The sequence below is a fragment of the Rhinatrema bivittatum genome, chromosome 6 (genome assembly GCF_901001135.1).
Source record: "Rhinatrema bivittatum chromosome 6, aRhiBiv1.1, whole genome shotgun sequence".
NCBI classification, from domain to species: domain Eukaryota; kingdom Metazoa; phylum Chordata; class Amphibia; order Gymnophiona; family Rhinatrematidae; genus Rhinatrema; species Rhinatrema bivittatum.
The window spans coordinates 209,896,423-209,922,901 of NC_042620.1; the positions used below are offsets into that span (position 1 = coordinate 209,896,423).

The window sequence follows — 26,479 nt, forward strand, 5'->3', positions numbered from 1 at the left end:
GAGCGGAACCAGGCAGGAACCTGTAGCAAGCTGAAGACAGGCAGAGCGGAACCAGGCAGGAACCTGTAGCAAGCTGAAGACAGGCAGAGCGAAACCAGGCAGGACCTGTAGCAAGCTGAAGACTAGGCAAGAGCGGAACCCAGGCAGGACCTGTAGCAAGCTGAAGACAGGCAGAGCGGAACCAGGCAGGACCTGTAGCAAGCTGAAGACAGGCAGAGCGGAACTAGGCAGGAACCTGTAGCAAGCTGAAGACAGGCAGAGCGGAACCAGGCAGGAACCTGTAGCAAGCTGAAGACAGGCAGAGCGGAACCAGGCAGGAACCTGTAGCAAGCTGAAGACAGGCAGAGCGAAACCAGGCAGGAACCTGGACAGGTGCTAAAGCAGGCAAGAACCAAAGGTTAGTAGTACAAGCAAGTCACGAAGTAGACCAGGCAGGCAGGCAGGAATAGCGTGCAAAGGAGTCACACGCTGGGTCTCTGGGCAACAGGGCCCTGCAAGGGACCCGGTTGCAAGGCATTGTAGCGGGGTCCGTGGGGAGTTTAAGTAGGGCTGGGCGTCTGACATCAGGAACGGGGGCGGAGCGTGCTCTGGCGGGAAACGGGCTATATCAGCACCGTGACTGCACGCGCACGCCTAAGGAGCCCAGGGTAATGGCGTCTCCCCCGCGGAGACGCTCACGGAGCTAGTTTGGGCATCGAGTGGCCCAGCTGGAACTTTGAGGTAAGGGCCGGGACGCGAGGGTCGTGGAGCGGACCCACCCCAGTAAGGGATTCTGGGATAGGGTGCATCACTGTAAGTGGGGATAAGAGACCAGGGCCATAGGGATGAGGGGAGGCCCAGGGACAGAGACAGAAACTTCGAGAATATGAGCTGTAAGTTACAATTATTTTGTAGAAGGGCACAAACCAGCTAAGTTGTTTTGTTTACTGTTGCTTAACAATAAAGAAGCTTATAAAGACTGGTGCCAGAGCCCACCCTGGAGTCTGTTCTCTGGCCTGATAAAACCATGTTAACTCGCAATATTAAAAATTATTGCATAAGTGTTGCCAATATTGCCCAAAATCGGTCCAACACAAGGACCATCTACTAAAATGGAGCAGCATCTGCACTAAAAGCTATATAGGATAAGATTTAAGGACTCTGATACTATATTAGAGAAGAGAGATGGAAGAGTTGTATGAAAGCATTTTTTTTTTCCAAATTTCTGTTTACCAAGTGCCTGTAATGGTCACTGACCAGTAGTATCAGTCAGTAGTATTGATAAATAGTATCTCAAGATAATTAATAGTGGACAAGATAGGAACACATTATCAGATGAATACATTACCAGATGGTGTTTTTCTCCTGCCAATGCACAAATGGTTTGTCCTACATGTTGATTTTACCCTATTTTTTTTGTCAGTAATTCTCAACTATGGCAATTGTAGAATATGCTTCAGTGGTAAAAATTCCAGCAACATTTTATCATCAGTGTCTTATATGCTGACCAAAATGTATGTATATCAAGGCCAGGATCATTCAGTAATGTTTGTTTTGCTGTGAAATAGTTGTCACCAGATTGAATTGCATACAAAAAAGAGGACTTTGTGGTAGGAGATATACAAGCAGAAAATGTAGTAGCAGCAGAAAAAATCATGTCAAAAACAATGACAGAAACCTCTTCCAAAGAAGATACGCTTCATTCAAGGGCCGCAGTAAATCTGCAGTGGCAAAGGTATTCCACCTACTCAAGCCTCAGCTGCAAGTTCTGTCACATACGTACGCAGCATGTTGCCTGACAGGGGGCTTTTGGGACAGAGCTGGGTTATTGCTGAAATATATCCAGCAACACATTTAGGACTTCTGTTTCCTCTGTCTCCTTGCCGGATCATGCCATCCCTGCCAGTTGGACGTGCTGTATCATTACTGCCGTGATTCTACTCGCTAGTAGAAGCAGAGCAATTATGATTTCAGGAAAGGAACCCAATTTGTCCCTGACTTTCTCCCCCATCTGTCTTCTAAGCTTGAGTTTCCCTTAGCTGTTCTTGCTGCTAGAGGAGGACTTTGCAGCTCTCGGTATCGGCAGACTTTGACCAATCCATTTCAGTACCATGGCTTTCCCGATTCATGACAGCTGTCCCCAGACTGACTGGAGGAGGGAAGATCTACTTTCTAATGCAAGTAGCACCTTGACCAGAAAAAACGCTGGAGAGAGATGTCCTTTTCACGCTGTGACCAGCTAGAATTCTGGTGGTTTCTTTTCTTTTTTTTTTTTTTTTTGAGTCCTGCCAGTGCTAGAGAGTGAAGTTAGGAACAGAGAGACTAAGTGTGACTGCTATTTAAGTTACTGTTACAGTACTTTTTTTTTTTAAAGAACATTCTTGAAAGATTTTAATTGTCTCATTTTAAGAACCCACACAAGAAGTACTCTAAATGTAAATGGGATAATTGAACTGGAAGAATATGAACAGCTCTAAATGGAGTGGAGCAGATAGGATAGACTTGTTGACAAGAATTTAGTTGATTTGATGCCTGCTATTTACTGGTTAAGGTGTTCACTGAATTTGTACATACATTTTCACCTAGCAACATGTTCACTAAGGTTTGTTTTTTTTCCATAGACACAGAAAAGTCTTAGTGAATCAGGCCCTTAGTTTGAAAGAACAGAGGTTTACTGAATTCATCCCTAGCAGCTATCTGTATGTGATAATCCAGAGGAAGATCAAAACTATATCCATAGTCCTTCTGCAGCACAGTGCAAAAAAAAAAATCTTGCTTCCTGACACCAAACATAGAGGTTAGCTAAATTCTTAGCATGGTAAAATACCAGATAATGGCAAATAAAGAGGATTGGCCTATTCCATCTGCGCAAGATCAGTGCTTTTCAAAGATATGAGCCCAAACTTTCTCTTTTTTCCTCCAAAATGTTTTCCAGTTTTCTTTTACAATTTATTTTGTGGTAACAGATATAATTTCACTGTCTTTTAAATGAAGAATGTGAAATCTGTTTTCATTTAATTTCACTGTCTTTTAAATGAAGAATGTGAAATCTGTTTTCATTTAATTTCACTGTCTTTTAAATGAAGAATGTGAAATCTGTTTTCATTTATCATGACATGATGCCCTATTGATCATCCCACCAACAGTTAAAAAAAAAAAAAATCCTCCCTGTAGAGTTCATTGTTACTTAGTAAATTCCTTCCATTGTTTCTCTTACAAGAAAAAGAAATCCACTCTGGACAATATTTCAACATACAGGATATGTAAGTCCTTATACCTAATGCATTAGTAGGAGGTTTGGAGTACTTTTTATGGATATCCTTTTTGTGGGCAAGTGTCCAAAACTGAATGTCACACTTCCAAACTTGGCCTAATCAGGGATTTATACTGTTCAATAACGACATCTCTTTAGTAATGATGTTAGGCACCCCAGCCGCAGACCCACGCACCAGGTTCCCCTCACCTCAGGGTCCAGAAGTCTCACTCCTGCCCTGCTCTGTTCCCGACGCCAACCTTGGCAGGCACGGCCTGTTTCTGCCTTCCCCATGTCTCCTGACATAGGGAAGGCAGAAGCTGCTGTCCAAGGTCCTCCCAGGCGCACGCACGTGCCATCTCCCCTCATTTAAAGGGCCAGTGGCAAGGAAGTCCCCGTGGCCCAGACTGATGATGTCAGGCAAGGCAGGTATAAATACTCTGCCTTGCTATCTCTCTCTTGCCTCAACAACTCCCTCGTGAGTGCTAGTTGCTACATTCCTGCTTGGTTCTGTTTTGGTTCCTTGGCCTGTGTTCCTGCTCCAGCTCCTGCTCCTCTCCGCACCTTGGTTCTGCCCCTGCTTCCTTTCCAGCTCCTCGTTCTCTCAGCATGCTCTCCCGGTTCCTGACTCAGCTCGTCCCTGGATTTCGCTTTGTCTGCTGGCCGCCCTGACCTCCTGCCTGCCTACCGCCTCTCCGTTTTGCCCCCTATCCCAACTTCTGGCCTGTCCTTGGATTCTCCTGTCCGCTGCCGGCCCTGACCTCTGGTACATCTGACTTTGCTGCTGTCTTCTGCCTTCATTGAATTGTATTCACCCAGAGACCCGCTCCTAAGTCCTGCTGGCTCCAGTACCCAAGGGCTCAACCTGTGGGAACATGGGTTGGTATAGGTGAAGGTCCAGTTGGGTCTCCATTTCTCCTGCATCTGCCTCCCGACGATGAGGGCCTATAGGGGCTCCCCCTATAGCTGGTGTCAATGTCTTCTCGGCTCAGAGGTCCATGCTCCTGCAACAGTTTGCTGAGGCCATGGACCCGGCAGACCTATCCAGCCTACAGGCCATTCCTGGCCTAGCCCAGCAGTTGCAGCAGCAGCAATGTCTGGACATGTTAGCAGCTACTGTTGAGTGCCAGGTAACGTGGTTACTGGTTAGACACCTCCTCTTCCATCAATGTTGGTCACCCAGTGGTACCGACTCCTCCTGCCTCCACTGTGGCTCTTTATCTTCCAGTACCGCCTCGTTATGCTGGCAATCCCAGGCAGTGTCATGGTTTTCTAAACCACTTCTCCCTGCAACCAGCTCAGTTCAGCAGTGACACTACCAAGACCACCTTTATCCTCTCTCTCCTGGACGGCAAGGCCCTGGTCTGGGCCTCCCCCTTGTGGGAACAGGGAGATCCCTTACTGCAGGATCTACAGCACTTTGTGCACACCTTTAACCAGATCTTTGACGAACCCGGTCTGTAAACCACAGCAGCCTCTGACCTGCTCCACCTCCGCCAAGGCTCCAGGACCTTGGCAGAATATGCGGTTGAATTCCGTACCCTGGCTTCTGAGCTGGGCTGGCGAGAGGACAGCCTGAGGAGTATTTTCCTGGAGGGTTTGTCTTCTAAGATCAAGGATGAGCTGGATGCTAGGAATGTGCATTAGTTTTTCACGAATTAGACAATTTCAATGAAATTGTCTAATTCGTCCTGGTTTAGGAGAACCGAAAAACAAATGCAATTTTTCTGAAATTTTGGAAAAATTCATTTTTCGGGTTAGTGCATGCTAACTTTAAAATGTTAGTGCGCGCTAAAAGGAGTTAGTGCACACTAACCTGAAAATCGGTGTCCCCTGAAAAAAAAAGCCTGAACCGTGTGAAAAACGAAATTTCCTGCGGCAGGCCAAAAATGAAGCCTGAACCAAAGTGCAGTATCGCTGCACATCTCTACTGGCTGCTCGGGCACCTCTGAGGACTTGGAAGCTCTTATTGACCTGTCCGGTCGAATAGACTGGCGTCTCTAGCAGTGCCTCCATGAGGTTTGGACGCCTCACAGGCCCATGCCCCTGGCACCCTCCTTCTCCTGGCCCATGGCGCCTCCCTCTGGTTAGCTAGACCGGAGTCGCCTTTTGCCGGAGGAGAGACAACAGAGGTGCATGTTGGGGCTCTGCCTCTACTGCGCAGGGAAGGGCCACATGCTGGTGCAGTGCCCAGAGAGGCCAGGAAAATCCCGAGCCTAGGTTGTCAGTGGGGAATTGAACCTGGACTGTGCCAATCCTACTCAATTCACAGTACCTGTTACCTTCGTCCTGTCCAATGGCACCTTCACCACCCTGGCACTGATTGACTCCGGCGCCGGAGGGAACTTTTATCCTGTCAGACATGGTTAAGCACCTGGCCTTGCCCCTGCTACCCAGAGATCTGCCTCTTATGATCCCCTCTATCCGTGGGGACCCATTGCCTGGCCGGATCACACTGATCACCTCCCCTGTGTGCCCGCGTACCGAAATCTCATGAAGACGATCTCTCCTTTCTCATCCTCGTGAAGGCAACCCATCTGGTGGTTCTGGGCCCTACCGTGGCTACAAAGGGCATTCCCCCTCCATCGATTGGGAGACCTTACAGTTGGCCTTTGGGGACAACTCTGCCAAACCACCTTCCTCTGAATGATACAACGTCCTGAGGTGACGCTAACTATGACCCCCCTGGCTTTGCCCTCTCAGTACGCCAAATTCGCAGATGAAGTTTCTAAGGAAAGAGCCGAGACCCTTCCGGAACACAGTCCATTCGACTGCGCCATAGACCTGCTCCAGGGTACCATGCCTCCCCGAGGATGGGTGTGCCCCTTGTTACTCCCTGAAACCAAGGCATTCAAGAATGACCGAGGAGAAGATGACCAAAGGTAGGATTTTTGCGGTAAAGTTGGGGACCCTTCCACTAGGATTCCTGGACAGCCGTTGTGAGATTTAGTGCATGAAATATCACCATAGGCTCTACCTGAGGTCTGATTAAAGGACACCTAACTGAAGAAGAAAAATATACGTGTACCTTCATTCAGATGTAAATCCACAATTCTGGACAATGGATTTTAATTTATGATTACCAATCAGTAACAAGTAAATTTTAAGTGGGCTATGCGCGTAAATTTCGGAGTTTACGTGTGTGGCCAGGTCTTGCACACGCCGAGCGCATCTTACATTCTGCCCAGCCACGCGCGTAAACCCCGGTACGTGCCGAAGTGCAGGGCCTCTCCAGGGGGCGGAGTCTGGGTGGGGAGCGGGCCCGGACAGCACCATTCAACGCTGTCCTGGGGAAGCGCGTGCCGGCAGCTGGCCAGAGCAAGGAGATTGCTTCTGCTCCAGAGGAGCAGTAAGTACCAAATTAAAAAATTTGGGGCTAGTTATATTAGGTTTAGGGGGTAGGGAGGAGAAGGGAAGAGGAAGGAAGGTTAGGAATGGGGTAGGGAAGTTTCCCTCCCAGTCTGCTACTTAATTAGAGCAGACTGGGGGAGGGATCTGGGAAAAAAGGCCGATCGTGTCGCCGTGTGTAATTGAAAAGTTCTACCCTCCTGCATGCGCGATTCGCGGGCCACCTGCACATGTGTGCGCAGATTTTAAAATCCAGTGTGCATGTTCGTGTGACCATCAGACTTTGTAACATGCGCATGCCGGTGCGTGCATGTTATAAAAACGGCACGTCCATGTGCGCGTCAGGAACCGCGAGCACATGGACGTGCATGCGCTGTTTTTAAAAATACACCCCATATCTTTTATTTAACACCCAGAGCCTGGTCCTGTCTATTCATTACAGCCTCTAACCTCATGGGAAGCACAAATAGACTATACACATACTGGGAGCTTTTTAACATTGAGCCACAAGCAAGAGCTTACCCCCATCAAAAGAATCCCCCTCCTCCCCGAGAGGAGGGGGAATTCCTAGCCTGAGAAGCCCCAAAGATATAAATTAGTTGTGTGCCCTGAAGGGAGTAACTGCTCCCAAAAAAGGTGTTAGATATACATGTAATCTAGCACCTCTGTCACTCCTCTCTCACCCAGCCCATTTCTATACTCCCCCTTTCATCAGCCCTTCTTTCACATCACCATTCCCCCAGTTGTCTTTCATACCTTAACCTCCCTGCCAATCCCACAGACCCCTTTCAAACCTCAGCCTCTCTTTCACAACCCCACCTCTCCAGTCTCTCTTTCGCACACTTCCCATTCCCCAGCCCCCTTTCACAAATCTCTCCTTCCAATGCCCTCCAGCCTCTCTTTAGCCCATTGGTATCCCCATCCACGCTTATTGGACCAGCAGTAGGAGGAGAAGATGCACAGACCTGGCTCTAGGTTAACCAGTGCCCTGTGCAAAAACTGAAATTGATTGGCGGCATTCCCTCCTTCAGCGGTGGAAGTGGTTCTGGCACAGTGTACACATCTCTCCTCCCCACAAACCTCCCTCCCTTTTACCCAGTGCCAATTTCTCCCCTTCCCACAGAGACCGGCAGCCCTTTCTCTCATCCCCTAGCATCCTCTTCTCTCCCTCTCTCTCCCCCTTACTTGCCTAGCGACAACCCCTCCTTTTTCTCTCCTCCCCTTCTCCTCCTCCCCTTCCTCCATGCAGGCTGATCCTTCACCTACCACCACAGACAGAAACGTCCTTCCTCCTGCACATCATTCCTGAACCTCCTGCTTGCAGCCATCATATGGAAAGGAGTGGGAGGGAGGAGGATGCAGTGCTCCCCTAAAGCATGGGCACCCTGTGCAGCCGCAAAAGCCAGCCCTGAAGGTGTGTGTGGGGCAGAGGAGGAAGATGCACCTGAGACGTAGCTATTCAAACCCTTCTGCTGGTGGCTCCATCAATGCAGAGGTAGAGAGGCTATCAGTTGCTGAAGGGAGGTGGGGAGAGGGAAATGTGCTGATGGCCAGCTGCCACCTCCCTGACCTGCTAGGCACTTGGTACTCCCCTAGTGATTCCACAAGGACCAGAAAATATTGCAGGAAGGGTCGGATTTTCCGCCCCTTCTTGTGGCCTTGGATTTACGGCAATAGTTGCAGGATAGTTCCACTGGCATCTGTAAATGCTAGCTTCTGTAATTTGAAAATGAGCCTTTCATGGGGTTCCTATATCAAAGGTGTTAGAAAAATCCAGCTCAACTACATTGGTCTTCATTCCCATGCCATGTATGTTGCTTACATTCTTGCAAAACTTAGTAAAGTTAGTTTGGTAAGAACTCTTGCTTCTGAAATCATGCGGTTTCATGCTAAACATTTCCTTTTTTCCATAAGAGCAGCTATGTCCACCTTTACAATGGGATATAGTACAGTTGCCTGGTTCTGAGTTATGTCCTTTTCTGAATATGGGGAAAATATGTGATCATGACCAAGCTTGAATCTTCCCTACTGAAAAAGGACATATAATGGCTCTTTATAGATTGAAAGTGAGAACTCACCTTAAGTATTGTGTCCAGCCCTGGAGGTCTTACCTCTGCATCGGAAAACAATTATGGCTCTTTCTCCAACCAAATGATTACGAACAGTTATGTAATCAGTACCAATTTATATCTTCTTATCTGAAAAGACACTTACCACACCTCAGGCAAAACAAAATGTCTTCACTCGGAGCCATTAGGCAGTTGCCTAACACCTTGGGGAAGGGGGGGGGGGGGCTTCAAAATCATGGGAGAAGGTCTGGGGTCATCAGCAGTGTCCGTCCCTCTGGCACTGAAGAGCACAGGGATTGCAGCCGATAGGTAAGAATCAGGGGTAGGTGCAAGGTCGATGGCTGCCTGGGGCGCCTAATTCCCTTGCACTGACTTTGCTTTTACTTAGAACCATCTCCGGCAAGAGGAAAAGGGGAACAGCCTCACTTTACTGGCTTCCTATTTCTCTAAGCATCTAATTCAAAATAATCTCATCTTCAAACTGAAAAAGCCAAGGCATCAGCCCTTCTTAGCTGACAAAAAAAAAGGTGAGAGGGCAACACCCGCTCCTCCTGGAAACAACTCTATCCAGTTGAAGAAAACCAGATTCAGAACTTATTCTCCTTTCCCTGAGAGACACTAATCATGAGTACTTGGCATTCTGTAACCAATTGAAAATCAGGCTCTTCAGCCAGCTAAGCCATGGTCTAAAACAAACCATCCTCCAATGGTTCATGTTAGGCCACTGATCAACAGACTTCAGACAAAAAATGCTCTGCACTCTTCTCCGGACACCGAATGCATACACTGCTTTGAGCAGCCTTCGTTGATTTTGCTAAAGAAATAAAATAAAATAGGGGATCTTTAATTGTGAAGAAGTGAAGTGAAACGTAGAGATACTCTAGTCTATCGTATTGCAAAAGAAAGCATATTGGACAGACTAGAATGGGTCTTGTGGTCCTTTTCTGCCATCCTATTCTCACTTTCTATTTAATTGCTTAAATACTGAGTACAGCACCTCTGTTTTACTTCATTTTCTTAGTATCATTGAATGAATTTCATCCAGTTCTGAAATACTTAGTTGGAGTATAAAATAGAGATGATACAGTGATAAAAACTTGTAAAATAATTGTGTTACTAACATTTGTTTCAGGTATTATGGGATGGAGCGAGCAATGCCATGTGCAAACTATACTCAGTCTAACAAGATCAACGTAGGATGCATTTTTCAAAACCAGGACCTGGTAACATATACTGAAATATTTTTCTGTGTCACCGGATCACCAGAGTCAACTCCACTGAGATCATCATATTCCTTACTGAAGCTTCAGAATATAGGTAATGGTAGATATGAATACCCTGAAAATATGCTTTTCAGGAATAAGCAGTTATAATGAAAGTGGACTTAAAAATCATCTGCTGAGTGCATTATTTACCTGTATAAAAACATCACATATTTGAAACCTGTGGAGTAAGACCATCTGTCCATAAAAGTAGAACATCCAGAATATATTTTCACATGCAGCTATTTTGTATAATACATAAAATCACTGTTAAAAAAATATACTACTTGTTGGGCCTTGTGAAGTGGAAATGGTAATACTGTGTATTGTTTAACAAGAATTAAACACAAAGAATTCCATAGAACATCACAAAGAATTCCCCAAAGAATTCTTCAACTTTAACTCCTTGGCAGCCCAAAAGTACAAAATGCAATTCCCAACCTCCTGACAGTCTTAAAAGCTATACACAACCCCACACAGAAGTTATATGCCTCTGCCTATATTAGGCTATGTATATTGTATTTCTTTGTTTAACCCCATATATTCATTTCCAAGTTATTCTTCCTGTTCTCTGTAAGACATTTGCTTGTCACTGTTATTGTTCAAAATGTAAACCGAATTGATCAGTAATTCTGTTATTGGAAAGTCGGTATAGAAAAGTTCTAAATAAATAAATAAATAAATAAATAAGGTTTTACTTCAGTGAAATTGAGGTGTGCAAAAAATTATGCACAAGCGTAAATCTCCACTGGACAGATCTGAACATCCTTGCAGCCAGTCCAGATATCTTCTTTGCAACATGGAATAAAATGCATTGTGTTGAGCATCTTCAGATATTTTAACATATCTGACGCTCAGTACTGAGACTTAAGAAATCAAATATTTAACTGTAATGGCTGCAGTTTTTCTATTATCCTGCTTATAACACAGGGATGGAATTAGCACTTCAGCTGCAGACATGTTGGCCTCAGTTTCTTAGAGGTTTAATTTACTATAAACTTAGGGGCAGATTTTAAAAGCCCTACGTGTGCCAGGCCAATTTTCAAATAGGTGCGCGCAACCTATGCCTGCCCGGAGGCAGGCGCAACTTATAAAATAAAGGTAGGGCTGGGGGGCGGGTTAGGCAGGGGAAGGGAGGGGAAGGTGGGGGGGGGGGTGGAAGGAAAGTTCGCTCCGAGGCCGCTCCGATTTCGCAGCGGCCTCGGAGGGAACAGGGAAAGCCATTGGGGCTCCCCTAGGGCTCAGCGTGCTCAAGGTGCACTAGTGTGCACCCCCTTGCATGCGCCAGCCCCAGATTTTATAACATGCGCGCAGCTGCGCACGCATGTTATAAAATCAGGCATACATTTATGCCCGCTGGGTTGCGTGCACAAATGTACGCCCACGCATATGTCTTAAAATCCGGCCCTAAATGCATTCATTTGCTGTAATTCATATACATTTCAATAACCCTCTTATTAAATAGGTACAGTAACACTTTATAGATTAAGAAAATATATAGCCAAGGCTTTATGGATTGCTATAAGAAGTGTTTTCCTAACAAGTTAAGCATTTAAGGCAGTGTTTAAATTACACCACATCCTGTAAAAGAAAATGTTTACAGCTTTCTAGACTGCTATATATGTATGAAAATTGATGCACGTGAAAGTACGTGCCAGGTTCTTATGGCCTGGATTGGCCACTGTTGGAAACAGGATGCTGGGCTTGATGGACCCTTGGTCTGACCCAGTATGGCATGTTGTTATGTTCTTACAGTAAAAAAATTTCATCTGTATCAATATTTTTGCTTTTTCAAAGACGGTCCAGTTTTCATTTAGATATTAAAATGTACCTGAAAACATATTAATGCTATTGATTTGGTTATCAATGCTGTTACCTAATTTATTTACAGTATTTGGGCCTGGATTTATCAAAATGTGATAAGTATCAGATGCGATAGCAAAAGGGTGTGTTTTATGCTAATATGCAGTTTATTGCAATTTGTGTTAATTACCTATGCAAAGTGCCATACCTGTTGTATTTCCTGCACTGGAGGACCATTGTTAATGGTCAGGGAGAGAAAGAGAGAGAGAGACTAGCCATAATGTCTTCTCCCTAGATAGGTATTTGTATCCCTATGGGAGGCCCACCTAGTAAGTCGAGGTGAGTTTTAGGTATTAGTGTAGGGGGTTAGGGGCCACTTTGACATTCAACGTGAGACGTACGAACAGAACAGTGGTCTCTTGTGAAGATTTGATGACCTTCGGAGTGAGGAAACTCACCCAAAGATGAGATTTGTGCAATGTTCTCTCCACTTAGCTTGATGTTACCCAGGTAGAGAGTCCATCAAGCTAGGCTGAATTGAGCAATATCTTCCAATTCTTAAAAATGACTTTTTGCTGAGAAAATCTGGATAGTATTTTTATAATTTGATAGGCAATTAGGACATTTTAAGAGGAGGCATGATATTTAAAAACTAAAATTTGGGAAGTGACAAAAAAACGAGACTTCAGGTTCATACACAATACGAATTTACTGACATTTTGCAATCCTGCTGAGTAACGGAAATGAAGATTTAAAAATGTTAAAACATACTCAGTAACCCACAATCTAGTGGGAGCATTGCGAGGAGAGGATCACCATGCTGGTGGCTGAAAAGAATCGGTAAGTACTGCTTGGGGAAATATTTAAAACTTAAAAGTATTGGGAAGAAATAAACTATTAGGGTATATTATTTAGACCAGGATTCATCAAACTATTGCATGTGATAGGAAGAGGGGTGTGTTTTATGGTAATAGCACACTTTGCGATAAATAAGTTATCATAGTGCTTCGCATAGGTATTACTGCAGAGTGTGATAACTTTTTTGCACTTTGCAGTAAGTACCACAATTGTTGCAATTCCTACCTACAACCACTGGGGGGGAGGGAGGGGAGAGAGACTGACTAGCTATATATAGAGGTATAAATACCTCTATATATAGCTAGGTATTTATACCTCATATAGAGGTATAAATACCTCTATATGAGGCCCACCTAGTAACTCGAGGTGAGGTTTAGGTAGTAGTGTAGGGGTTAGGGGCTACTTTGACATTCAGAGTGAGATGTATGAACAGAACAGTACACTCTTATGAACATTGTACAAATCTAATCTTTGTGTGAGTTTCCTCACTCCAAAGGACATCAAATCTTCACAAGAGTGTACTGTTCTGTTCATATGCCTTACTCTGAATGTCAGTGGCCCCTAACCCCCCTACACTACTACTTTCATATAGAGGTATAAATACCTAACTACTATAAGGGCCTTATAACTAGTCTCTCTCTCTCTCCCCCCCCCCCCTTTTTCCAAATTAGCATCGCACCATGCGTTAAGGCGTTTTTCGCATGTGAAAAGCCCATAACGCGGCTTTAAATAGCTAGTCAGAAAGGCAGGCAAAACGCAAATGTTTGTGAGTTTTGCATTAAATAGGTAGTCAGAAAGGCAGGGAAAAACAGAAGTTTGTGTGTTTTGCATTAAATAGGTAGTCATAAAGGGAGGCAAAAAAACTGAAGTTTGAGTGTTTGTATTTCCCAACCCTCCCACCCCTAGCTCATCCTTTAATTCATAGGCAGATGATACTTTTACACCCAAAAAATATAAAAATCCGCCTTTTAACTTAAATTCAGAAATTCCTCACACCTTATGAAGAGTTTAATCATTCTCTTGTAGGTCACTACCAGATATATAGTGAATACATTGATACATTTAAAGGACCCTAATTGTACACATTCCTACTCTGATAGCAGCCTAAAACTTAACTAGGAACTGAACAAATTTAAGATGAAGGCAGCAGTCAAGCAGCTAGAGGGGGTCTCAGTCTTTTGCATCGAGTGTTAATGTATGATTTATTACTCACCGGTGAGAAGTTATACATGTGCATCCAATGCAAAAGAGCTCGTGTTTCTCAAAGAACAAGTCCAATCTCTAGAGGCTAGAGTGGAAGACCTGGAGAAGCTGAGGCAGACAGAGAGGTATATAGATAAGACCTTCAGGGACACAGTAAGCAAGAAGAAACAACTCCAGTCTGGCAGTCCTGGTGCTGCCTTGGAGGACGAAGGTCTCATGATCGGAGAGCATCAACCTGGTGCAGCAGGAAATGATCCTGTAGCAAGAACCTGCTCTCCAGGTAGTGCATTCTCCTCTCGCACTGAGGATGTCTCCCAGGGCTACTTCCCAGGAGGGAAGGGTTAGTTCGGCCGTCATAGTTGGTGATTCAATTATTAGGAATGTAGACAGCTGGGTGGCTGGTGGGCATGAGGATTGCCTGGTAACATGCCTACCTGGTGTAAAGGTGGCAGACCTCACACATCACCTAGATAGGATTTTAGACAGTGCTGGGGAGGAGCCGGCTGTCATGGTACATGTGGACACCAAATCACCTGGACCAGATAGCACACACCCCAGGGTTCTTAAAGAACTAAAAACTGAAATTTCAGACCTATTTCAGTTAATTTGTCACCTAGCATTAAAATCATCTGTTGTACCTGAAGATTGAAAGATGGCCAATCTAACTCTGATATTTAAAAAGGGCTCCAAGGCTGATCTGGGAAACTATAGACCAGTGAGCCTGACTTCAAGGCCGGGAAAAATCGTGAAAACTATTATAAAGAAGAAAATCACAAAATATTTAGATAGACATTGTTTAATGAGACATAGCCAGCATGGATTTACCCAAGAGCAGTCTTGCCTCACAAATCTATATTTTTTTGAAGGGATGAATAAACATGTGGACATAGGTGAACCGGTAGATGTATATTTGGATTTTCAGAAGGTGTTCGATAAAGTCCCATATGAGAGGCTTCTAAGAGAACTAAAAAATCATGGGATAGGAGGCAATGTCCTTTTGTGGATTGCAAGCTGGTTAAAAGGCAGGAAATGGAGAGTAGGATTAAATGGTTTGTTTTCACAGTGGAAAAAGGTAAACAGTGGAGTGCCTCAGGGATCAGTCCTTGGACTGGTGCTTTTTAATATATTTATAAATGATCTGGAAAGGGGTACAATGAGTGAGATGATCAAATTTGTGGATGACAAAATTATGCAGAGTAGTTAAATCTCAAGTGAATTGTGATAAATTGCAGGAGGAACTTACGAGACTGGAAGATTGGACTTCCAAATGGCAGATGAAATCTAACGAGGGCAAGTGCAAACTGAAGCATATAGGGAAAAATAACACTTCTGTAGTTACACAATGTTAGGTTCTATCTTAGGAGTTACCACCCAGGAAAGAGATCTAGGCGTCATAGTGGGTAATACACTGAAATCGTAGACTCAGTGTGCTGTGGCAATCAAAAAAGCAAACAGAATGTTAGGAATTGTTAAGAAAGAAATGGCAAATAAAACAATGGATGTCATAATGCCTCAGTACCATTCCATGATGAGACCGCATCTTGAATACTATGTGCAGTTCTGGTCGCTGCATCTAAAAAAAAAAGATACAGTTGCACTGGAGAAAGTGTGGAGAAGGGCGACCATAATAAGTGGCATGGAAAGGCTGCCCTATGAGGTAAGGCTAAAGAGTTAGGGCTGTTGAGTTTGGAGAAGAGACGACTGAGGGGGATATGATAGAGGTCTGCAAAATCATGAAAGGACTTGAACAAGTTCATGTAAATTGGTTATTTATTCTCTCAGCTAATAGGAGGACTAGCGGGCACTCCATGAAGTTAGCAAGTAGCTCATTTAAAACAAATCAAAGAAAATTGTTTTTCACTCAGTGCATAGTTAAGCTCTGGAACTGATTACCAAAGGATGTGGTTACAACAGTTAGTGTAGCTGGGTTTAAATAAGGTTTGGATAAGTTCCTAGAGGAAAAATCCATAAACTGCTATTAATTATTAAGGAATAGTAGCTTGATATTTATTTAATGTTTGGGTATTTGCCATGTACTTGTGACTTGGATTGGCCACTGTTGGAAACAGGATGCTGGGCTTGATGGACCCTTGGTCTGACCCAGTATGGCAATTCTTATGTTCTTATGTTCTTATGTACTAATATCAAGTCTAGAATCATCTTATTTGCATTGTATGTCACCATGGCTTAGACCTATATGCCCTTTTTTTAAATATATCGCATATTAAACATCTCATAAAAATCTGCCGCATGTTATAAAATCCGGGGTTGGCGTGCGCAAGGGGGTGCACACGTGCACCATGCGCACGCTGAGCCTGAGGGGAGCCCCGATGGCTTTCCCTGTTCCCTCCAAGGCCGCTCCGAAATCGGAGCGGCCTTGGAGGGAACTTTTTTTCTGGACTCCCCCCACCTTCCCCTATCTAACCTATCCACCATCCCTAACTAAATCCCCCCCCCCCCACCTTTGCAGCAAAAGTCACGTCTGCCCGAGGCAGACATAACTTGTGCGTGCCGGCTGGTTGCCGGCGTGCCTTGCCCCGGCACAGACCCCTGTGCTGGAGCATTCGACCCCTCCTCCAGACCGCCACCGCCTTGCTCCAGCCACACCCCTGAGCTGCCCCTTTTTGCAAGCCCCAGGACATACGCACATCCCGGGGCTTGCACGCGCTGCCGAGCCTATGCAAAATAGGCTTGGCGCGCAGGGGCAGATTTTCTCATGTTACGCGCGTAGCCTTTGAAAATCTGCCCCTAAGGCAATGCCCTTATTCTCTATAATCTTTAAACTCTAGTCCTCAATAATGGAGGACCCATCTCACAACCTAAAGAAATATCTTATTAAAGAAAAAAGCTATAGTCTCAAATAGCAGCCATAATATAACGAGATATGACATTTGGGCTTACGACTAGGGATTCACATCAGAAACAACAGGTTGTGTTTTCCCTACCAAAAACTGGGTTAGTTGGAGAGGATCATAAAAAAATATATGACTTATGTTGAAACTTAATCATGCATTTGCATGGAAATTTAAGGAAAAATACACCCCCAACTTGCTGGACCTGTGTTTGCAACAGCAAAAATTGTCTCTGCTTTTTCTGGGTCTGTCTGGAGACGTTTGGAAAAACTTTAATTTTAAGCTGTAAAAACTGTTCAGTCTATGACGAAAATACAGTTTTAATAACCAGTCTTTATCCGGTTCCAATGTCAAAGTTACAATCAGCGGGGCAGGGACAGCTAACTCCATATCAGAAGTTTCAAGCAGTGGACACATCGATACTTGATTCCCTCACTGGTACTAATGGTATAGGATCATCTCCTTGCTGGGTTTCAGAAGCCCTTTTATACTGCGGCAAATAAAATATTTTAGATACCGGGGGAATCGCATTTTCAGGTATCATCAACATGCGTTTGCATGTGATGAGCGCTATCAGTTTTGGGGGGTTGGCCGCGTTTTCCACGCGCTATTACCTCTTACTGTATAAGGGGTAATAATAGTGCATCAAAAACGCGCAGCCAAACGGGGGCTAATGATGCTCTCGGCCGAGCACACCCTTCTGTATTGGCCTGAAAGTTGGCTCATCTCACAGATTCGGCTTTCTTAGTTTCTCGGCCTTTGTTGTGGATTTCTGTCCCTGAATATCTGCATTTTACAGTTGACCCACAGACTTTTAAAAAAGCCCTCCAGTGTTTTCTTTTTAATGAGGCCTTTAATCTGTCAAAATAATTTGATTACTTAGAGCTCTTCTTGAAATCTACTCCTCCTGATCAGTTTTTTCCAGTGACTCCTACACGGTCTTCTGTTTTTGCTGATGAAGCTAAGATCTATTGCCTTGTCTATTTAAGGGCGGGTTTTAAAAGCCTTATGCACATAAATTCCGGGGCTTACGCACATGGCTGGGCCTTGCACGCTGGGCGAATCTTTAAAGGGGCCCGGCCATGCAAGTAAATGTCGGTGTGCACATAAGTGCCGGGCCTCTTCGAAGGGGGTGTGTGTTTTGGGTGGGATGAGTGGCCGGCTGGGACACTGCCATTGATCGCTGTCCCGAAGGTCGGTTCCCAGCATGTGCAACTTACTTCAGATCGGGCCCTGAAGTAAGTAATAAAACAAAAAGAAAAAAAAGAATAAGTAGGTTTTAGGGATTGGAGAGGGGAAGGGAGGTTAGTTAGGGGATAGGGAACCTGGGAAAAGCCGGAATGCGTCACCACGCGGAATTTGCAAAATTCCTCCCCTCTTGCGCGTGCCACCCGCACATATGCGAGCGGATTATAAAATCTGGCACACACATGTGCACGCTGCCCACAGATTTTCTAACATGCGTGGGCCAGGCTCGCGCATGTTAGAAAATAGGAGCGTCCATATGTGCGTGCCGGGAAGCTCACATGCGCACGTTTGAAAATCCAACCCTTAGTATGTTATTTTTATTTGCTTGTATATGTTTTAGTAATCTTATTATGTTATACACCACCTCGAACTTTGAAGCGCGTAAGTAACAAATCTTTTGAATAAACAAAAAAATGAATTAAAGATCTTATAGCTTTTCACAGTTCAAAAATGTTGAAGGCATTGTCCAGGGTGTTTGAATAGATAACTTCTGAAGAAAATAGTATATTAAGGTAGTATGGGGAGGCCAAATGTTTTGAACAATGGCCCCACTTGTTTTGATAGCTTTGTGACTTATTAGTAAACAGATCCCGGGGATGCCTGGGAGAGATATGGAGGGCAGTGATGAGAAAGGGTTGAAAGTTCAAGTTAAAAAAAATATGAGGGATGGAGAGTTGATATTGAGTAGAATGTGGGAATTTATATGCTCATTTACCATTTATCACAACCGAGCAGACTGAGTGGCCCATTTCGTCTTTCTACCATTATTTACTATTTTCAAAAGGCCCGGCGATGCGCGTAAAGCCCTGGGACGCGTGTAGGTCCCGGGGCTTTGCTAAAGGGGTGGGGCGGGGCCTGAGGCCTCCGACACAACTGCCATTGCCGCTGTGTTGGTGGCTCGCGTGCCGGCAAGTGGCGAGTGCAAAAGTTAGGATAAACATTTGGGGGGGGGGGGGTTAGAGTAGGGCTTAGGGGAAGGGGTGGTAAAGTTAGGTTAAGGGGGAAGGGAATGGAGGAAGGCAGTGCGGCTCGACACGCGCAAGGTGCACAATTGTGCACCCCCCCTGTGCGAGCCAACCGCCGATTTTATAACATGCGCATGCCTGTGCTCGCAGGTTATAAAATCGCATGTCCTTGTGCGCACGCAAGCTTTTAAAATCTACCCCAATGTGTAAAGGGCAAATTGAAATGTAAATGCTGGGCAATGCTTTTTCCAATATGTAGCTGCTGGCTGGATAAAAAATGATGGGGAAAGAGTTTTGGGAATATTGTAGATGCTATCATCAAATATGAAGAGAACATTATGGCACTATCAAAGTTCTACCGACTAAGACAAATGAAATAATAATAAGAAAGGAGAAAATGTTGCCCAATTGTGAAGAAATGCATGTTGACAGCCATATTTTGCACGTGCCATTGTAAAGTTCTGCTACTTTAAAAATATACAAGTACATTTTCCATTTCAAATTTCTAATACTCTCCTGAATCTTTTGTAGTGCTGCCTCCTGCTCCTGAACAATTATTATTAGCAAGATCCCTAGCAAAGCCTGATGAAATTGTGTTTGAATGGAAACCTCCAGAAGGAGAAGCTCCCCCACAGTGTTTACAGTATGAAGTTCAATTTAAGGCTGCTGCTGATACCTGGAAGGTATGAAACTTGACTTGCATTATTTCACTGTTACTAATAGAATCAAATTATTTAGCACAACTCAATAAAACTGAAGATGGTACAATTCTGGAAGTTATTTCATTTTAAAGAATGGAGTTGTAATTTTTTTTTTTTTTATATACCTGCACTTGTTTCCTGCTGTGCTCCTAGGGGCTTCCAGTTGAATTGCAACTGGCCTATTAGACTATGGTGCCATGAATCTGTCATTTGTAACTAACTCAAGGTTTTCGTTTATATTTTAATATTGCCTTTCCAACTCCATCCCGCCATCACAGGGACATGTCTTGACCAGGGGCCATGACCTGGTGATTCCTTCTGAAACTTAGCTAATGTGGATCTCACGTCTGGTCACTAGGTTTGATTGACTGTGAATACTGCCTTCATAGCAACCGCAGCTCTGGCCAGCCTGAAGAGCAGAAACCGGGCCCAAGAATCAAACCTAGGCTCTTTGCATAGTATGATGCAACACCACTGAGCCATCATGCTGCTCCTATGGCATCATTACTTTAATCGTAAACACAATTCTTAAATCATACTGGACTGGTGAGATGAATAAAAATGAGCACATACTTAGTATGTGATAGAACTTGAAGGACCTGTGTTAAATAATGAAAACAGTGTGCCACTATAAATGAACAAACACAAAGGTTGAATCGGTATAAAAATGGACTTTATTGAATCTTGCCCAATAAATTCAATAAAGTCCATTTTATACCGATTCAACCTTTGTGTTTGTTTGCTGTCAGCCATCTTGGATCGGTTACCGGTTTGTTTTCTTGGACCACTATAAATGAAGCCTGACATAATTATGTTTTTAGCACCTAGGCCTTAGTCTTGTAAATCATGTATGCACTTCATGATTAGGGATGGATGAACTTTTGAATAATGTATTTGCAAGCCCAAATTATAATGTTGGACTGATTTGTGTTAAATTTAAAGGCACTATAAATATATATTATTTGAATAAATTCATTAAACTTAAAAAAAAAATAAAATAAATAAAACCCTTGGAGACAGACCAGGAAAGACCAGAGAATAAATGCAGTTCTTGAATATTCATGGAAACCTGTGAGTATTTTGATGAATAAGCCCAAACGCCATCAGTATTACGAAACAAGCGTTTTGACTTTCTGTTGTCACAATATTTCTAAGAGATACTAAATGTTTTTAAATTAGTGGAAAACCCAATATTCTCTCACCTTTTTACCTATAATGTCATTAAAATATACAGAGGTCCATTTTGTAACCACCATATTATAGTGGTGGTGAGGGTAAGGGACTGCTTCAATCGAGGCCAAGTACCTTCTCTTTTTATTTTTCTCTGGTACTGGAATTGGTTAAATATTTGGAGTTTTCAATGTAATCCTTCCTGGCCCTGTGGTTCCCAGTCCTCTCCTGGCGGCACAGCTAACCAGGCAGGGTTTCAAGATTCCCATAGTGAACATGAATGAAATAGATTTGCATATATTGAAGACCCAGTGTATGCAAATCTGCTTCATGTTTATTCATTGCAGGAATTCTGAAAACCTGACTGGGTAGGTGTCCGTCCATGAGAAGGGCTGAGAAACCCTACCAGCGGGCACAGAATGCAATGGAATCTTGATGTGATATTTCTCATGTTTTACTTGTGTAGATCAAAAAATGTACTACATTGAAATATAGAAAAAGGATGATGAGGCTTTCAGTTCCATCGAGTAGTTCTGGTGACATACCACCCCCCCCCCCCCCCCCGAAACATACAGCTGTAAAGGTTTGGTTTCATCTGTCACCAGAAATGACATTAGCTTACTTTTGTGGAGCCCTCATTGTATGTGATGTGTTGCACACACACACACTCACACACTCACACTCACTCACACACACTCACACTCTTTTCTTCTTCCTGTTGAGCAAACTCACCTTCTTTATCCTTTATCCTAGTGTCTGTTGATAGCCTTTGTCTGCTTTCCCTGTGATTCCCAAGGCTTTCTGCAAACACTCACTTTGAGCCCCGAGTAAAACCTGACTCATTTGAATTCCACCGTTGACTTTCAGCTCTTGCAATGAGAGTATTGAACAGGCTTTCTTTTGTTCATTGTTCACCCTGCATCTTATTCAGTAATTATACTAATGCCAAACAACTGCGAGGCTTTAAAATCTAAGTTCTGCCTTGAGCACAGAATAGGAGAAAGCCTTTTGAAGCTAAGGCCCTCTATCGTCATTCTTCTTTGTTTTTGCTTTATCAGATATGAACATAAATGTTCCACATACTAATTTCTTTTTCTCTTTTAAAGTACACGGCAGTATTGTTTGTTGAAGGGTATACTGTTGGCTTTAAGGAGCCCTTCTCAAACTGTGGTGACACAAGGTGCATTACCATTTTCTTAGAATTGTTTTCAACATTTGTGGTTTGTTTTTTTTTAATGTTGTTGCATTTTGCATGAAAAGCAGATGCCAGGGATTTCAAAATCTAAAGGGTTACTTTCACAATTCTACAGTTCTATCCCCCGAAAGAGGGCCTTTGACAGGGATCACACATAAAAAAAGTAACCGTAATCGTGTACTGTATACTCAGCTAGGTGCATACCTCCCTTTTGCTTTTCCCGTGCGCCTTACTGTTTGTAATCCCCATGGATGTGTTCCTGCTATAGAACAACATTCCTTTTGCTTCTTTTTTTTCATTAGATAAAAGTAGGAGGAAAGCCATTGTAAGGCAGTAGTTTTCATCTTTGATCATTCTGGCTCTCAAGCACATCTGAGTCTGAAAATCTGAGAATGAGCCGTTTTCTTTTTGACCCACTAACGTGAAACTATATCTCGGGTATTATTCATCTGTGGGTATCCTGAGAACCCAGCTTGTCTGGCAGCCAGGAAGAGCTGAGCGCCTCTGATGGCACGAAGTGCAAGCATATGATTTACTTTACCAGCTTTCTATAACTTCTTCTTTTTTAGTCAATGCCAATCCAAATGGAAACAGAGTTTACTTTTTTGGAACCTAAGCTAAACCATACGTTCTGTGCTCGGGTGAGAGGACAAGTGAACATGTACTGTGCCGATGATGGCTTCTGGAGTGAGTGGAGTCATCATGAATGTATTAAAGGTATGAACTATGTTAACAGGACTCTAAGGCGCGATCACGAATGCTGCTGTTTTTCTCTGCATGGTTAATTTCTTGATTATCTTCTACTCACAATTGTATTCTGGCTCTCTTATTATTAAACTCTCTCTTTTTACTGAACCACCCTGGACTTGTGCATTCAGATATGAGCACTGTCAGGATTGGTAAAGCAAAATTGACTTAACATATTTTCACAATCATGACGTATCTATGAACTTTTAATTCAGATTTTCCTAAGAAAGTCAGGATGATGGCCCCATGCATGCAGCGAGGGAAAACCTGGATTGGATTGTGCTGTTTGGGGGGGGGAGGGGGAAGAAGAATTGAAAACAAAATCCAGAAGAAGAAATAACTGAAATGATAATGTTTCAGCTGCATGTCCCTAGTAGGCACTGCACAAAATGTAGTAAGGCCATGCTGAGCATACCGTAGGCTTTTACTGCGGTTTTAACATGGGTTTTTAGTGCTGAACTTAGGCATATAATATGGGTTTTAACACCAAAAAAACCTGTGCTATAAAACCCACAATATGTTTGGTGCTGGTGCATGCAAATCGTATAAAAATGGAAGAATCAGCTTTTACAGAGCAATATAGAGAGTCACGATAAGGGGGAGATATTTTAGCACTTGTTTTTTAATGCAGGAAATTTAATTACTGAGTCAAGGCAGGAGTAAAAGTTAAATCACATTTCTGGTGGCTATTTCAGTCCATTTTGGTGCTGTGTGTAGGCGCTTCTCTGAGATTTTCTGTGGCAAACAAGGATTACATACCTTTTTTTGGATGGTTTGGTACATTTGCGGTTGAGCCAAAAAATTAGAATGGCAGAAGCTTTAGAGTAAAGAAGACAGAGAAAGAAAATACTTTATTGCTGAAGAAGAAAGGAGGGTCCCAGAGGAGCAGGCTGTCCTGGCTCAAGATCACAGAAGGGTATGCAGATGTTGTGCTAGTGGACCCTTGGGCCAAAGTAGGATTAGTGCAACCTGCAGAGAGGAGCCCTGCAGATTCCCACCATCGGCAGATGGACCTGGAAGAAGCAGAGACCCAACTGGAGCTTTGCGTATACCAGCCCTCATTCCCCTCAGGTTGATTCCTTGGGTACTGGGGCTGGCAGGTCAGGGTCTCTGCAGATGGCAAAGCTGATCACCCTTGGATACCAGGGTCAGAGATAAGCAGCACTCAGGCATATCTGGTGGCAGGCGGTGGTCAGTGGCAGGCTGCAGTCAAGCGAATCCAATGGCAGGTGGTGATCAGTGACAAATTGTGGTCAAACACATCCAGTGGCAAGCCAAGGTCAAACCAGGTATCCGACTGAAGGAGAAGATAGGATGGATAGGTAGGAAGGGTCAGGCAAGGAACATGGAAGACAAGGTTGTCTGGAGACAAGATGCTGAGGCAACATAGTTTACTCCAGGAGTAGTGGGACCTGTTACTGAGGCAGTGAGGGAAGGCCAGTCTTTGCTCTTTATAGGGCTTGGGGTCTGATATCATCAATGGGTGCTGTGGAGTTTTGCCCACTGCAGGCCCTCTAAAAGGCAGGAGGTCAGGCATGTGCACCTAAGAGGATATGCAGCCAGATGGGCATGGTGGTATCTTCCTTCGTGCAGAACTGATGGCATTGGACCACACTGGAGGATGCCATCTTGCTGGTGGTGTTTTGCTGCCTCATGGAGAAGCCCAGAGATTGAGGTGAGAATGGCAGTTTGCGAGATTAATCAGCGAACCTCCGAGCACAACAGCAAGTAGTACATATCTCACCTGAAGACAGCACTACTGGGGTTAGTGGACAGAGATGTGGTGAGGACATATAGATTGAGCTTGAGGACATTTCTTTCTCTCTATGAAGAAATCGAAGATGATATGGATCCTCTAATCAATTGTGGACATACCATTCCAACCTTGGTCAAGCTTCGTGGAGCCTTGCATTTTCTTACCACTGGCTCTTTCCAGTCTATAGTGGCTGTTGACTGGTATGGAAAAGTCAACATTTTAAGGCATTTCAGCAAAGTACTGAGAGCCATGATGAAATGGGTCAGGGATTACATCAAGTACCCTCAGCAGCTTAGAGTGGCAGGGTGAGCAATGACTCAAACGAGGCATCAAAGTGAGGTTTACCTGGAATGACACCACTAGAGAGTAGAACCTCTCCTATCATGCGGCCCTAAGAAGACAGTGAGTGCAGTGGGAAACCCTTCATGGCAATTGTGAAGACCACAGTATGGTTGACATCCCATTGTAAGCAGACACCTGGACACCAGCATCCTTGATACAGTGCCACCACTCCAGTTTACTGATGACAGTTGATAGCTAAGATCCACAAGCTGGATTGTGGTGTTATTCCCATGGAAGGTGGTTCCTGAAGCTGTCATTGCTGGTCCAGAATGGGCCAGATGGGGTTTGGAGACAGTCATTAGTGGTCTGGCATGGCATTTGACAGTTGACTTTTTTCCTGTTCTTAATGAGAGGTGTTTCCTGGGGCACTGTATCCTACTGGTGCAGAATAGTCATTGGTGGTCTGCCATGGGCAAGGTGGGTTCAGAAACAGTCATTGGTGGTCCAGTGTGGCAGTTATGTTGCTGTTCCCTTGGAAGCTGGTTCCTGAAGCTGTAATTGGTGGTTCAGCATGGCAGCTGACTGTGGGACAGTCATTGGTGGACTGATGTGGAGTTGGGATGTGTCCAGATGGAGTCATTGGTGGACCAGCATAGGGTCAGGTCCAGAAACAGTTCAGCATGGTGGGAACTTGCCTTGAGGATATGGCCTCCATCCATAGTTCCCACCTCTGGCTCAGTGTGGGGTGCTTCTGCGTTCCATGCTTTCAGAGTTGGATGATGAGTTTTCCTCCTGGGGTAACATGGGTAAGGGTCCTATTCATTTTCTGTATGGACAAGTCAATATCATCTGATGAAGCTCTAACTCGGTCAGCCAAAACATTGGTTGCGGTAATGCTCTTCCTTGCAGACAGTCTGGGCTTTCTCCACAGCCAACACATTTCCTTCCTCATGCATTCCATCTCCTGGTATATTGCCATTCATCCTGCCATCACACTGGTCTTGATGAGTTCCTGCCTTTCAAACAGTTCTGCAGCTACCTGTTCTGCCATTGCATCAGTGCCAGAAAGTAGTGATCCTGTTGGTACATCCAGGATGTCTGTCATGGATGTGCCTGACCATGTGAAGTGGAGCTCAACTGTTTGACTGTCTTCTTCTTGTGTATCGAGTGCCAGTATCTTGCTTGGCAGCTACAGACTGTTAGTAGTTCTGCTGTTTACATTAGGGATGGATCTAGAGGTGCTGGCTGATTATCTTTGGCCTCTCCATGGCTATGGACCGATGACCACATGGGGAAAATAAGAAAAGACATATCAGAGCCAAGTAATATTACACTCTTCTGACCCTCCTCAGCCAATCCTTTACAACTCTTGGATACATTCCCGCCATACTCATCTTTTACTTCTACAGCATCCATATGAATACCACCAGTATGGACACCAACATAGTAATCCTGCTGAAGAGTCCAGCGGACCTGCTCCTCCACTGGTGTCAGTTGCACCTTGCTTGCATGGTGGACTTCCTCCCCTCCGGCACTTGGACCTCTTGATGACTGATAGCTTGGCCTTGACACTTGCCCTGGGGTCTCGCCATGAATCCTTCAGCTGGTCCCCTGACCTGGTTGTCACTGTGACAGATAGCTAATATCCTTGGCAATGATGTAACATATGATCTTCATGTTCTTTGAGGATGTCTTCTTCCTGAAGAGTGCACTGTGCTTCTTGCAGATCCTTCTTTTCCTGCATGAAGCGCAGATTACATTGTTGCTTCTCCTGCAGCAACTGGCTGC

General features: G+C 44.3%; 1 protein-coding gene across 3 annotated transcripts in view; it reads left to right on the top strand.

The window, feature by feature from the left end:
• Positions 1-26,479, top strand: part of IL13RA2 (interleukin 13 receptor subunit alpha 2) — a 100,782-nt gene that overhangs the window by 57,330 nt on the left and 16,973 nt on the right. For all 3 annotated transcript variants that reach the window (XM_029606514.1, XM_029606516.1, XM_029606515.1), the window contains exons 6-8: positions 9,782-9,966; positions 19,372-19,523; positions 22,476-22,623. In XM_029606514.1, the coding sequence (XP_029462374.1) occupies positions 9,782-9,966; positions 19,372-19,523; positions 22,476-22,623 (485 nt within the window). The remainder of the gene's footprint in view (positions 1-9,781; positions 9,967-19,371; positions 19,524-22,475; positions 22,624-26,479) is intronic.